This window comes from Petromyzon marinus, chromosome 11 (assembly GCF_048934315.1).
Source record: "Petromyzon marinus isolate PM22_M1 ecotype Great Lakes invasive population chromosome 11, UKy_Petmar_22M1.pri1.0, whole genome shotgun sequence".
NCBI classification, from domain to species: domain Eukaryota; kingdom Metazoa; phylum Chordata; class Hyperoartia; order Petromyzontiformes; family Petromyzontidae; genus Petromyzon; species Petromyzon marinus.
The window spans coordinates 7,780,875-7,795,108 of NC_133677.1; the positions used below are offsets into that span (position 1 = coordinate 7,780,875).

The following is a 14,234-nucleotide window of genomic DNA, read 5'->3' on the forward strand; positions in this document are numbered from 1 at the left end:
GACAGCACCGTGTGGGTGGCTGTGTGTGACACCAGCCCTAGCGTAGACAGCACCGTGTGGGTGGCTGTGTGTAGCACCAGCCCTAGCATGGACAGCACCGTGTGGGTGGCTGTGTGTAGTACCAGCCCTAGCGTGGACAGCACCGTGTGGGTGGCTGTGTGTAACACCAGCCCTAGCGTGGACAGCACCGTGTGGGTGGCTGTGTGTAGCACCAGCCCTAGCATGGACAGCACCGTGTGGGTGGCTGTGTGTAACACCAGCCCTAGCGGGGCTTGGCGAGCGCTGGGACAGTGCGGGCACCACGCACAGCGTGTGGTGGAGGCTTCCCCCGAGGAGGGGGTGTCAGCCCAGGGGCAGGGTTGCCCCGGGCCGTGGCACTCTGGTTGACCCGTAGACACGTGATCAGGAATGTCCACACAGGGGGCCCCAGGTGGGGGGGACTAATAAGTGATCACGTGTCCGGAGAGAGCTCTTGAGAAGGTTCGAGAGGGAACGAGAATGTTCGGAAAGGCAGGCGAGGCCAAGGGCGGAGCGGCCCCGACCGGAGAGGGATATAAGGCGGGTCCCTGAGAGGGACCGGGGTCGCTGCATTCTACAAGCGGGAAGCTCAACACCTACAAGCGGGAAGCTCAACACCTACAAGCGGGAAGCTCTCCGTCTCAGGCTGAAGCTCTCCGTCCTATGAGGCAACCACGTGGTCGGAGACCCGTGTGAGGGATCGAATCCTTCGTAGCAGTAACTCGCTGTAGTCTGGTAAAGGGGCAGTTACCCCTTTGTGTTACGGTGTTACAAATAAAGGTGTTGCCTCTAAAAGAAACGTCTTGCGACTCAGTTGGACCCACTACAATTGCATTAAATTGTGTAACTCATGTAGAGAACAAAATGCACAGGTTGAAGCACTTTACAAATTCATGTATATTAAAAAAAATCACAATTCCAGAGCCAGTTTTTTAAAATTTATTTTGGCAAAACATAACTCCCTTCATTTGAATAAAAATAACATTCTTTAAAAAAAAAGTGTATACATTTAATATGGGTTATATCATAAAAACAGGTCATGTCATGAGTGCAAGTTGAGGAAGTTGTTGCAATTTTTGAGTAAGAAAAGCTAAGCAGTATTATCTAATGTCGTTTTGCTATCTTGCAGGAATTTGAACAAAAGGAAAATAGATACCATACAAACTGCAATCACACGTCAACAGGGGGTTTCAAACTGTCAGCCATCCAATTTCTCATGTACAGTATACGATGTTATCCTAATTAATTGTATATGAAAACCTCCCAAGCTGTATTGTGAATATTGAGTCCAGATGGTGCGATGTCAATCAGGACCCACATAATAGTAAGAATACCACTTTTGTTGTCTCAACTGAAGAACAAATTCAGGTATAATTGATCAAGTCATTCAGCAGTTCCACTGCTGAAGGCCTCTTCACGGCAGTGTCGATTGTGGGGTTTGTTTGGCCATACACGTCACGCTGTTAGCCGCGGCCCAGGAATCGAACTTAGGTTGACGTGCTTATAACGCAGTGTGGAAAAAACACCAGCCGACTCCTTCCACTTACTAACTCACTTGGTATATTTTGGGGTTTCTAAGGCTCAGGCTTCTACACCTATAATCTTAAAAAAAAAAAGGTTTACTTTTAACAATAAAAGTTAATGCCACTAGCTACCATCTCAAATGGCATTGTCCAACGGTCACATTTGAGAATTTTCATTTTGACTATTAAGGGTTTGTTCACTCAACAATTACTAATGGGAAACTATTCAATTAAAAACGTCTTTTAACATTTTCCAGTGGTGTAAGTACAATGTCCATATGCCATTCAAACGTTCTGCTCCCTGGTCTTTCATTTTTGGTTTCATTATGCAAGGGCGTTTCTATTTATTTCTCTTGGTCAAGGTATTGCGTACAAGCTCAGCAGGCAACACATTGTGGCGCTCGCAATAAAATAAAGGAACTTAAAAATGAGGCATCACGAAAAACCAAAGCAAAAGAAGAGCATTTCCGACAACACATAAATTACTTAAACATAACTGCTCATAACCTCACGAGACATTAATTTGAGAAACACACGCCTGGAGTGGGACGCGTTGGCGCCCATGGCTTTCAAACAAGGCCCTTTCGTATCCTGTCGAGGCAAGTCCTCCCACTACTGGCAGCAGATGTCCAGATGATTGAGGAGATCCCGGTGACGGGATACGGGGTACTCGGCGCTGCAGTTGGGACATTCGAGCAGGCTTTCCTCCAGCAAGTCGCTGTTTGAGTGACGGACGGCGCGCAGGTCTCTTGGAGACTGACGTGGCTCCCGCGTCAGCAGCTGCGGTATATCGTCGTCGTCCAAATGAGGGTGGCATGGCTGCTCGACCTGACAGAGGTTCCGCAGTCCCTTCGGCAGGCTGGCGATCTGCAAGGTTAAGTGCCGGTCGTTCAGGGGATGCGCTTGTCTTGCTTCACAGTGAAAAATGTGATTGAAAAGTATAAATTTCCAGTGCACTGGGCTACAACGTGAACGTAGTGAATGACAACCCAGCATTAACAAACTCACGGTGGACGTGTGAGTGAATGAGCACTGAACGCGGTAGCAGCCACACTCCCCACAGTATGCAAGGTAAGGTGACTACTCAAAGTGATGATGCAGACCTCAGCCTCGAGGTGACGGCTGCGGTCCCTCGCACGTCGCAGCTCCCTCAGCACCTTATTGAGTCCCCCCTCAAGTCTTATCCGGTCTCCTTGGCCGCTCCTCACCTGCAGAAATGCACAAGCCACGCCACATCACCTGGGCCTTGCTTGAATAATAAGTTGCACTTCCGTGCCAATCCACTGCTGGATGAAGGAAACCCTATGCCATGTCACCCGTGGGGGTTGACAATATTTGACTACACTGATCAGTGTGAATTGGCGAAGAGGGGAACCAGGACTTGTTCAAATAGAACTTATTGGTGATTATAGCCATGACCGGAAATATAATTCATAGTTTAGTGCGCGAACAACCACTACACTACCCCTCCAGTGCAGGCCCCGTTGAAACAGCAGTCACGCGCAATTGCTACGCGTGTAACAATTCACTCTCATGCCGCTACCCAGCGATTCAATGACTTGTCATGCATCATGGTAGCAATTTTATTTGAGAATAATGTTTATCGTGAATGACTTATTTTTAATTTTGTATCTCAATAGTTCTGTTTCCTTAGCTATGATTTTAGCCTAAATGAAGCGTTAGTATTTGCATGAATCGTAAATAATCCATCGAATGCAGTATCATGAGTGTAAGATTCGATTTTCATCGACGAATCAATGCATTTCGACTTGCCTATACTGTATTGCAGATTAATAATTTTCCAGCAGCATCGTGGTCATTTGAGACATGTGTGAGTGTTTCAGCAGACATCATGTCTCAGTCACTTTGTTCATGGAAACGGGCTCTTGTTTTTCAACTGCGTTACACGCTTACTGACTGTTTGCATTTCATTGGGGTGGGTTACACCAGAACAATGTTATTGCTTGATGTTTGCTTGGAATCTCATCTTTACACCTCTGCAAACAAAAGATAGGCTAACGTGCAGTTTGAGACGTTACGACTGGCAAACAACTCACATTAGGTTGGTAAGTTAATTTGGCAGCAAAATGCAGAGGTGCAAAAGCGATGTTAACCACATTACAGACGATTGTTCCCATTTTCACAAGTAAAAAAGTACTTAAATCGGTAATGAAGAGTTGCAAGAAGTTCATTTGAAAGTCCACATAAAGGTGGATAAATAAGAAAATAAATGAAATTAACTGTACCTGTAAAATGTTTCAACCAACATACATACCTCTTCCTCCAGCAAGGCAAGCCTTGCATCTTCTTTGTCTCTCTGGTTTAACACTTTCTTAAGTAACTGCACCTATAGACAAAACAGATGTGTTTAAACACACATGGCAATATTACACAGAACATATTCACTCGTTGTCAATGTTGAAATTGACAAAGGTTTTTTTCTCTCTCCTGTAGAGTAACGAAGCATTTATAGCAGCTACACGGTACCTATCATTCAGGCACATACAGCATACGCAAATTTAAATTAATTCATTGAAGTGAGTGGAGTGGTGGTGCATGACACAATGGCTATACAAAGACCACCGCAAATCAATTTTAACTGAGGATTACATCCATAATCCTTGCTGAAAATTTAAGGCGAATGCTTTCTGCAATGTAAAACATAAAATTGAACTAGGCAACACATCTCATCACATTGTGTCAGTAAGATTTGAAATTTGACAGTTTTTAATTTATAATCAGTGTACCAACGTGAGCGTTAATAACATTAGTATTAATATCATAAGGCTTCATACCATTGTGAAATATTACTCTTTCCTAATACTGTGGGGCAAATTAGTCCATTGCACCAACAATACACTGCTTGTGCCATTCTTGTGAAGATTGAAAACATGTGCTGAAATAAATATTAGTGACGGTATGCTGCCCTTTGAATGGTGAATTATTTGAAATAAATATGGATGAAGTTCTTAAAAAAACACATTTTCAATAGCTGGTCAGGTAGCTTAGGGGTCCCAGCACTGATAAGATCTCGGGTTTACATACGGGCAGTCACTCATGACGAAACCAGGTTCTAAAGTTGAATAACTTGACGGGCTCAGCCTTGTCACTGCACAACTTCTTAATCTCGTGACATGCTGCCGACGGCACAATCTCATTATATATATGGGAAGGTAAAAACAGAACTTTTTCACTTTTCCAAAAATAACACTTCTTTTTTGGTATATATCATATTCCATTCAGTAGTTATGCAACTGTGTACTTCTCCCATGAGACTGTTCCTGTCAAACAACTGATCCATAACCGGTGGAAAAAAACCTCGCTGCTGCTTGAGCTTTGGAAACGCTTTTTAGCAGCAGTATGCTAGATGTGCAGCTCTTCTATTGGAAATGATTATAAATCACAGCAACATTAGCTGCAAAGTTTGCGTGATAATGTTGCATCTTGTGTGTATTATATACTTTATTTCTTGGAAGTAAACTATTATAGGGAGAAAAAAATGCATGTGGCAAGAAGCCCTATAGCACAGCAAGTCTCACGATTGCAGAATTTTACATTTGACCCACATGCCTCTTTTACTGGAGTTGGGTGTTGTTTAACCCATCACAGCACGAAATAGCTTTGCTCTGAATGAAGAGGCTGGAGCTGGTTGTGCAATAAACCAAACTACATGTTATTGAAAACAGTCCTTGTAGATACTCTAGGGAGAAAGGCATTCCTATTTAGAAACTGGATACGAAACAACAGCCGTTTGTGTGAGCCCTTTGCTTGCTGTTAAATGGCAAACTACCCATCAGTCAAATTACGTTGTGTAAAATGTATTATCTCCAAAATATGCACCACTGTATATAATACTCAAGTTTTATGAAGTTTGTACCTGATCATTGAAATGTTAGCAACTCATCCTTCACTGAATTTATGTTCATCATTTTGCTGCATGGAGGCATCCCCATAGCGATTGTTTGACTTTACTTCATCACATAGGTCAGTGCATGTTAGATGAAGGGGGGGGGGGAGGATTTAGGTTGGTCCAGCACTGGTTCAGGTATTACATACTTGCCACTCATGTTGGTGGCCGGGGATTGAACACAGTTGGCTATGTTCACAGTACAAATCACTAACCACTGCACCACGGCTCTCACACGTATGTTGAAACTGTTTTACACTGCACGTAGCCAACCGTGCTAATCGGAGGTGTGGGGGGAAGGACAACAAACTAAACATAAAAAGCAGTTCTAAAGAAATGAGTTTTCAATATAGATTTAAAAGTGCACAGCTACAGTGGCTTCCTAATATGCTGAACTTCTTTGGCACAAAAAACTAAAATATCTATCATATTAAATACTTCAAAGCAGCTGCCTAAATAACACCCCTTGGAGCTTCTGAAGCAATGCAAACATCTGATCACGTAGCAATATACATTTATGACGTTGACAATAATTATGATCCCCCGAAGCCAGTCATCTCATGGTTGGTCCTGCGATGCAACAATCCAACCAGCACCTGACCTGCATATCGCGCCATCTCCGCGGTGGACGTGATTATTATCGATCATAAATAATCAGTTCTCACACTCATTACTTGATGCATGTATCACGTGCATAAAAATGTATTTTCATCAACGAATCAACGTGTGGTTATATGCCCATTAATTACTAGACCATGCCCTCCCCATGTCGCTAATATGCGCACCGTCGCGTGGAACGATCGTCTTACCTGAGCGCAGTAATCCGCCGCGTTCTGAAACTTCTCCTCGTAGAGGGCGCGGTACCGCTCCAGCTCGTTCTTCAGCCCGAGCGCCGTCTCTGCCATCCTCCGCCGCTCCTCCTCGGCTGCGCGCCGCTCCTCCTCGGCGCGCTTGCGTTCGCTGTCCCCTTTCCGCGCCACCGCCTCCGCCCGGCGCCGCTCTTCCTCGCGCCCCCTCGCCGCCTCCTGCTCCGACTTGAGCCGCGCCGACAGCTCCGCCACACGTTTCTTCTCCGCGTCCAGACTCGCCGTCACCTCCAGCAAGCGCCGACGCTCCCACTCCAGCGCCACCTCTGCGCGATTTCGACGGCAGCGGGCAGCAGAGGCGGCGGTATCATCGCACGACGTTCGGCAAACCGTGAAGTGAGTAGACATATCTATGGGACTTTTTTCACGGCAGTATCAAAATCATGAAAAAATAAGAAAAGGCTCGACCCTTTCTGACACTAAAACAAGAGGCGTTCAGATGTTCAAACACCGAATAGACACTTATTACAAAGGCATAAAGTCTGCAATAACTACACATCTTAACATCTGTTTTATTGCCAGAAACGGTAAAGCTGGTTCTGATTTTTCATCAAGTGAACAGACGCCACGGATTAAAGCTAATAGATATGTCCCTTATTAAACATTGCGTATAAGCATATCGCAATATATAATTGCAGGGCAGATCTCCTTGAAAAGAGACGTTTGTCTCAATGAGCACTAACTTGGTTCAAAGATGTATTGATTGATATGAATAAACTTGAAAATTATGAATTCATACACCATACAATAAATACTCTTTGGTTCTATTCGGTAAAGTCACACCTACGTGACTTTACCGAATAGAACCAAAGAGTATGGATCCTTGCAGTCACGAAAGCTTCAAATCTAGAACCATACAATAAAGTCAAGTCAAAAGTCCAAGTGATTTCATGCTCAAATGCGTCTTAAGGAGGTGCTTTTCTCCTTTTGACAACCCTGAACCACGGTTGAAATTCCACTTTCCCATGGCGGGAGAGAGTCTATCTATAGGACAACCACTGTTGGCCTTCCCCCAAAAAGTGGTAGTTATTTTATCATTGGACAGTTTACATAACTGACTTGATGACATTCACAAAGGGTGAATAGGATGTACTTGCATATAAGACTGATATGATGCACCGACATACACAACCCACTTCATATTTAAGCTACACAAGTTTGACTCGATGGAATAAAAACACCGATTTGACCCCCAGAAGTACAAGATTTACCAACTATAAGTGCAGACATGTAGGACTATAAATGTGCCTAACCAACAGGAGATATAATCACACAAAAAGGCTGACATGATGCAATGACAGACAACGGGATAAGCTTGAAACATCACACATCAAGTGAGATTTGTACGTCGGGAGGATCGGACTCTGTAAGTCAGTCCATCAAGTCGTCCGTGCACTGCATGTTAGACACAAACAGGTTGATGCGACGCATTGCCGGCAGCACTGCCTGAACACGGAGCCCCCCTCTGCACCTGCTTGTTTGACCTCGCTCTCTATCCGCTTGTGCAACTGTCCCAGCTCCGCCCGGAGCCGCCCGCACGCGCTCTGCTCCGCCTCGAAGCGCTGCCGCACGAGCGACAGCTCCGCCTGGAGCCGCCCCACGTTGCCCTTCTCCCCCTCCAGCCTCTGCTTCAGGAGCGCCGTCTGCTCGCGCTCGCCGTCGTGCGCGCTGCGCTCCGCCTCCCACTGTTGGCGCTCCCGTTCCAGCTCGGCGCGAGCCTCCGTCGCAGCCTCGCGCTCCGTCTCCTGCTGTTGCCGCGCAAGCTCCAGCTCCGACTCGGCGCGCGCGCGAGCGGCTCGCTGCCCGTCCAGGTCGGTGCGCGCCCGCAGCAACAGCCGGTCAAAGTGCCCCTGCTTCTCCTCCGTCACAGTGCCTGCGTGTGTGCGCGTGAGGCGAGCCGGGGTGGCTCCACTTGTGAGCGCAGCGATGGACAAATATAAGTCGAAAAAATATAGTTCTATTTTACCAGGTAGGGCCCACTGAGCTATGTGGCTCTTTTTCAGACACGACCTGGCCACAAATGATAGCGCAACACAGTGGCTTATCATGTAGAAATTTACAGCAGCCAAATACTCGAAACGCATGTTTGTAAATGTGGAGGGAAAAACCGGAGGACCCGGAGAAAAATCCACACGACCACGGGGAGAACTTGCAAACCTCAAATATATAGGCGTCAGGATCAGGATCGAACCCACGACCTCCTGCATACCAGGTTAGGTAGTTAACATCTTGCCATGGCAGCATAGTAATTTAATGGACTTCTAATAAAAACCTGTTAAATTTGATTCAAATAACTTATTTGTACAACTTCGTATCGCCATGTCTTATACTTTATAAATTATGCCAAGTTCCATAAATGCCTTGTGTAGTGGAGTATGAAGGTGTGTTGTGGAAACTGCGCGATTGCATGATCACACGGACAGTGTGGGTTATCTGGGGTCAGCCTGTGGAGAAGGCGAAAACAGTGTGGGTCGTGTTAGGACAGCCAGGTGCAAAGGCTGGGCTGGTGAGGTAACGGTCGGGCCAATTAAGCCAGAGGATCAGCAACGGCGGTGATTGGCTGTGGCTGTTGTAAAGAGCGAGGAGGCGTCGGGATGTCTGGAGAAAGGCAGGTGTTTGAGGACGCGAAGCGTGCGGAGGCACGCGGGCCAATTAATTAGCGATAATGAGAATGGGGATAAATTGGGGGAGACACAGAGAGCGGAGAGTTGGAGTTGGGAGCTGGGCGAGGAAGACGTGGAGTTTGGAAGCAGAGTTTGGAAGCAGAGTTTGGAAACAGAGCTTGGAAACAGAGTGGGAAACGGAGTTGGAACAGAGTGTGAAGCAAGACGAAGTAGTTAGCAGTGGAGTGAGCGTAGCGATAGCGAAGTTGAAGATGCTGTGTGCGGAGTGTGCGAAGTCGCTGTGTGCGAAGACGCTGTGTGTGGAGGAGCTCAGGAGAATAGCCAGCAGTGGAGAGAGCGTAGCGGTAACGGAGCTGAAGACGCTGTGTGCGGAGTTGCTGGACGGGGAGTCGCTGAGTGCGAAGCAAGTGACGTGATAGTGGGAAGACAAAGGTGGTGAGCGAGACGAGCGGAGCACGGTGAGCGAGCCGTGGTGACCAGGATACTGTGGAGTGTGGAGGACATGTTGAACGTTGTAAATAAAGCGGTGTTCGAAGAAAGACAGAAGTTGTCCGCGTAAAGTCAAACACTACAATTGTCTGAATGATGGCCGACTCTGCCTTTACCTTGCGCATTATTGAGCATCTCGGCGAGTTGCTGTTCCAACTGAGAAATTCGCATGTGAAGACCGCAGACGTAGGCTTCCCTCTGATTGTCGTACACCAACCACCGCCGGTTCTTTTCCAGTGCCTGCAGCACAGAAAATCGTACCCGTAAAGTGGCAGCAACAAAGATGCAGAGGAGTGTAATAATAAGGTTTTTCCCCTTTTTTCTGGCAACAAAACTGAAACCTTTTACAAGGAATCATGTGTGCATTAACCACAATACTTGTGGTCAAAATGCAAACAAAAAACACACTAATAATATATGCATTGTCCTTAGTGTATTTTTTGTTTGCATTTTGACCACAAGTATCGTGGTTAATGCACACATGATTCCTTGTAAAAGGTTTCAGTTTTGTTACCAGAAAAAAGGAGAAAAACCCTATTATTATATTTTGGTACTGGCAAAGGAGGTCTAATGATGATGATGCAGAGGAGAGAAGAAGCGTTCACTGCTTTGTGACCGCTGCGGTGTTAATCTGGCGCCGCCCAGTGCCTGCCACTGAAATTGCGCACAATGTTTTACACGCACGTCATTCAGACGTTCTTCCACTCCTTCCATGTCGACAGGTGCATTCGGCTTTATGATCCCTCCTTCCATTGCAGCTGCCTGTTGGGATAACCACAAGTTTTTACGTTCCGCGGTCAACATAAGCAAAACAATGTATACACGTAAAAAGATAATGGCTGTGTCTGAAAGTGTAATGCCACTTCGGTGATGTTCTAGACAAGAAATGTTGTCTTCTGTCGAAACCTCCCATCAACCTCTACTCCAATTAGAGGTTACTCCTTCCCTGCTACTACACCTTTGGGCGGCAATTTCATCCCTCTTGATGCGTGCACCTCCGATTCTTTGGAGGTGCATTTTTTAGTTCCAGACTTAAAACCTTCTACCTATGATTGATTCGATCTCCTGATTTCTCTACATTCTGGCCTTACCATAAAAACGTCCCCTTTCCCCTCTTTGCCCCTTCACTCACTTTCCCAAATGGTCTCAATGCTTAAGCTTCTCTTTGTTGTACACTGTCTTGAGATGCAGTCACATTTGGATGCTTTACACCAGGGGTGGGGAACGTGCGGCCCGCGGGCCATAAAAGGCCCGCGAAATCATTTGGTCTGGCCCTGCCAAGGCAACCGCAGGGGGGACTCGAAATTAAATAAATCTAGGAGCCAACCTGGAAAAGCAGTTGCGAGTAGCAACATCATCAATACCGGCTAACTTCAACCGCCTCACCAAAGAGAAGCAGTTCCAGTCATCACATCAGGGGCGAGTTAATTAAATGTTTAACCAAATATAACAGGCTAAGTTTTAAGTTGATAATTTTGTATGGCCCGCGAATGATGTTATAAATATCCAAATGGCCCTTGGCAGAAAAAAGGTTCCCCACCCCTGCTTTACACAATCCAAATTGCATAAAATTGTCACTTGGTGAATTGGCATAATTTGGGAGTCGTAATTTGATTCAAAACTCAAAATTGTATTTTACCTTCACGGTTGTACAGTTTTGTTTGCTCCATAAACCTAAAAGTAACATTAGCATATCAGGCCATGTCCTAGCTCCTGCTGGATGATCCTCAAGTCTCCTGACACAGTCTTGCAATGCAACAATCCATCTTTCATCCGCACAATAGCCAATTGCATCGCTACCTCTTGGGTGCATGATTTTTTTAACATTAGAGATAAAAAATATCATTTATATATAATTTGAACAATACCCACATATTGAGCTCTCGCACATACAACATGAGCGGCGTATACTAGATTTGAACTAATAAACAGTTTCACATTCCTATCAACCAAAGTCAAATAACTCGCCCGTGCGCCACCCATGCCGCGTGCACGCACCGTCATGCCGACCGTGGCTCTGGAGGCACTCTCCAGCACCTGGCAACGCCGCGTCATCGTCTCCAGCTGCTGCCCTAGCACCTCCACCTGCTGGCGCTGGGACCTGATGACGGCTTCCTGGTGGTTTGCCTCTCCGCGCTGGTCCTTCAACTTGGCATCGTGCAACAATGCCACCTCGCCGCGCAGCCGCGTCGTTTCCGCGGCCTTTTCAGACAGCTGCTGCTCCTGCTTCACTTTCAGCGTCTCCAGCGAGAGGATTTTCTGGACAACACACAGCCAACAAACGACTACAATCAACTCTCAATGGTCGGTAATGGGAGCGGGGGGGAAGAGGGGTTTGGTGAAATGTGACAACTCTTTCAGGTATTACCATAAGCCACTGATGCAAAATTTTTAAACATCAATATTACTTATCCATGGCCATTAATCAATCTAAGGGCACCAGGTTCATTGCGCAATTACTCCAGATGCACTATTCAATTAGACAGCTGTTTAAGAAAAGGTGTTTGAGCTACACACACACTTGGGTGTATCAATATGTTGTCATCGGGAGTCTCATCCTTCTAAACTACCACATGGTCCATGGCATTGGTGACAAAATTGTTTCTATAAAGAATTCCAGATGTTCACCCCAACGTGAAATACCTGCAGCAAGGCATTTCTCTCTGGGTCCATCATCTTCCCTTTGGCCTTATTCATATCCACGATGGTCTTCTTCATGGCAGCGTTCTCCTTCTGCAGTAGGTCCATGGAGGAGGAGGAGCAGCTGGGATGTGGCTTTGAGGGGGATCTATTGGCAGGCACCGGTCGGCCCTGCCCTGGGAGAATGCCCTTGGCATTCCCACCAGGAGCCAGAGGGGCAACTCTCTTGGTCACACCGGCTCCTTTCTCTGTTGTCTTCCCGGAGGACATTGCACTCCCAAGTGGCGGTTTATGCCTGAAATGACTACTGTCCTGTCACCAAGCTGGAGAATGAATTAAATATGTATTCAACAGTATGTTGTTTTTTAACACCACGAATTGAATTTATATTAAGCTAAAACCACTCGTATTATTGAAGATGCCACCGTTGTGTGAAATCGACACATTCGTGTCCCCTGTAAAGAGAAAAAAACACGTTAAGATTTCACGCAAGTGGTAGCAATTATACTGTACAGTAGTTGTTGAATCAATAATATAGCACGGTCCAATATTTACATTCTTTAAATCACTCAATATACATGTAACGGCCCGTTAGTCAATCCACTGCTAGGATGAGAGCCACCCCAAATATCGTGTCGGTCGCGAAAGGGGTTATTATCGGGCCATACTTCACCACGCTGGTCAGTGCTGGTACAATATTTTGTATGTTGCCCTCTGCTGCCCCAACACGCAGGCTATAAACCAATTGACCCGCTGTGCTTGGTGGTGGCCCATCCAAGCATTGTCCGGGCTCAACAACTGCTTAGCTTGGCGAGGTCGGGTGCGTTTGGTTAAAGTTCACCTGTCAACCCCTTGTCAGTGCCCTACCTTATTACAGACCAATTCAGAGGTCACCCCGTGACCTTATAAATCTCAACGTTCAACCTACAAAGTCCCATCACATGGGAGAAACACAAACATACAAACAAAAACATCTTTATCCGTGTTGAAACGGCTGTACGCTGTATAGACCTAAAAACTCAATTTCCCTGTACAAGAATACGGGGTAAACCGTATGGGTTGACACTACTATACACTACTATACACAAACCTGTCAACCCCTTGTCAGTGCCCTACCTTATTACAGACCAATTCAGAGGTCACCCCGTGACCTTATAAATCCCAACGTTCATCCTACAAAGTCCCATCACAGGAATACGGGGTAAACCGTATGGATTGACGGGTATGTTAAAGGCAGGGACTCGTAACAGATCACACATTATCCATAATGAAGATGTTTTGGGCTATTGTGGATAAGTGGTCGCGAAAGCGGACGTGTTAAGCAAGATCACACGTTATTTGGCGGATGCTGCTGCGTTGGCAGTGATGCACAACACAAGAATACAAATCAACACACTCGTCAGCAAACGGCAACAAGATGGCCTTAAAATATACCGTGTATAAAAAAAAATCGGCAACGTTTCGGGCGACTGCCCTTATTCACGGCCATTGCGCCCTGTAGCTACATCGCGTACTCGGTGGCTCTCGACAACTCAAAATCGTGTTTACATAACTGCAATAATTACAACGTTCATAGTCATAACATAACAACAACAAGGGAATCGACTATACATGAACAAGTGGTCGCCGAGTTCAGACTTACGCGGCGAGGCAGAGAGGCGAAGTCGTTCCGGCTTTTTTCAAATCCTGGCGGTTACGCCGCTGCGACGCGCTGACGTCATCCGCCGTAAAAAAATAAAACGTCGTGACGTCAACGCGTAACCGCGGTGGGGGCGGGGGGAAAACCTCTGCAGAGGTCCCGCCGACAAGCGTATTGACGTCATACCGAACGTTCGTCATGACGCCGCAAAAAAAAAACGCCGTGACGTCGACTCGTAACGGCGGTGGGGGAATCTCCGCGGAGTTTTCGCCACAAACGTAATGACGTCACCGGCGTTACGCTTCGACGTCGCCGAGATGACGGGTGCAATCAGCCAGACGCAACGCGACGTGACGTCGCGCGTTACTGCGCGATGACGCGCGCGATCTGCGATGACGTAATACTGCGCGATGACGTATTACGGCGATACGTGATGACGTATGAAAATGTTTTCTAACGTAAGGGGCCATCCATAAATGACGTCACGCTCCCAGGGGGGGGGAGGGGTCTGACATTTGTGACGAGGGG

The 14,234-nt window shown here is 46.5% G+C and overlaps 1 protein-coding gene across 4 annotated transcripts; it reads right to left on the reverse strand.

Annotated features, from left to right (window-relative positions):
• Nucleotides 1–955: 955 nt before the first annotated feature.
• On the reverse strand, nucleotides 956–13,829 carry CEP55 (centrosomal protein 55). Of its 4 annotated transcripts, XM_076066345.1 has the most exons (11): nucleotides 13,710–13,790; nucleotides 12,935–13,240; nucleotides 12,071–12,522; nucleotides 11,426–11,686; nucleotides 10,112–10,189; nucleotides 9,544–9,667; nucleotides 7,786–8,187; nucleotides 6,258–6,580; nucleotides 3,817–3,888; nucleotides 2,645–2,749; nucleotides 956–2,408 (listed from the first exon to the last, which is right to left on the reverse strand). In XM_076066345.1, the coding sequence occupies exons 3-11, from the start codon at nucleotides 12,335–12,337 to the stop codon at nucleotides 2,154–2,156; spliced, it is 1,887 nt and encodes a 628-aa protein (XP_075922460.1). In that variant the 5' UTR covers nucleotides 12,338–12,522; nucleotides 12,935–13,240; nucleotides 13,710–13,790; the 3' UTR covers nucleotides 956–2,153. The 4 variants fall into 4 exon arrangements, with proteins under 4 accessions (XP_075922460.1, XP_032808024.1, XP_032808022.1 ...); XM_032952133.2 differs by lacking the exon at nucleotides 12,935–13,240 and having other exon boundaries at nucleotides 11,465–11,686; nucleotides 13,710–13,829; XM_032952131.2 differs by lacking the exon at nucleotides 12,935–13,240 and having other exon boundaries at nucleotides 13,710–13,829.
• Nucleotides 13,830–14,234: the final 405 nt, after the last annotated feature.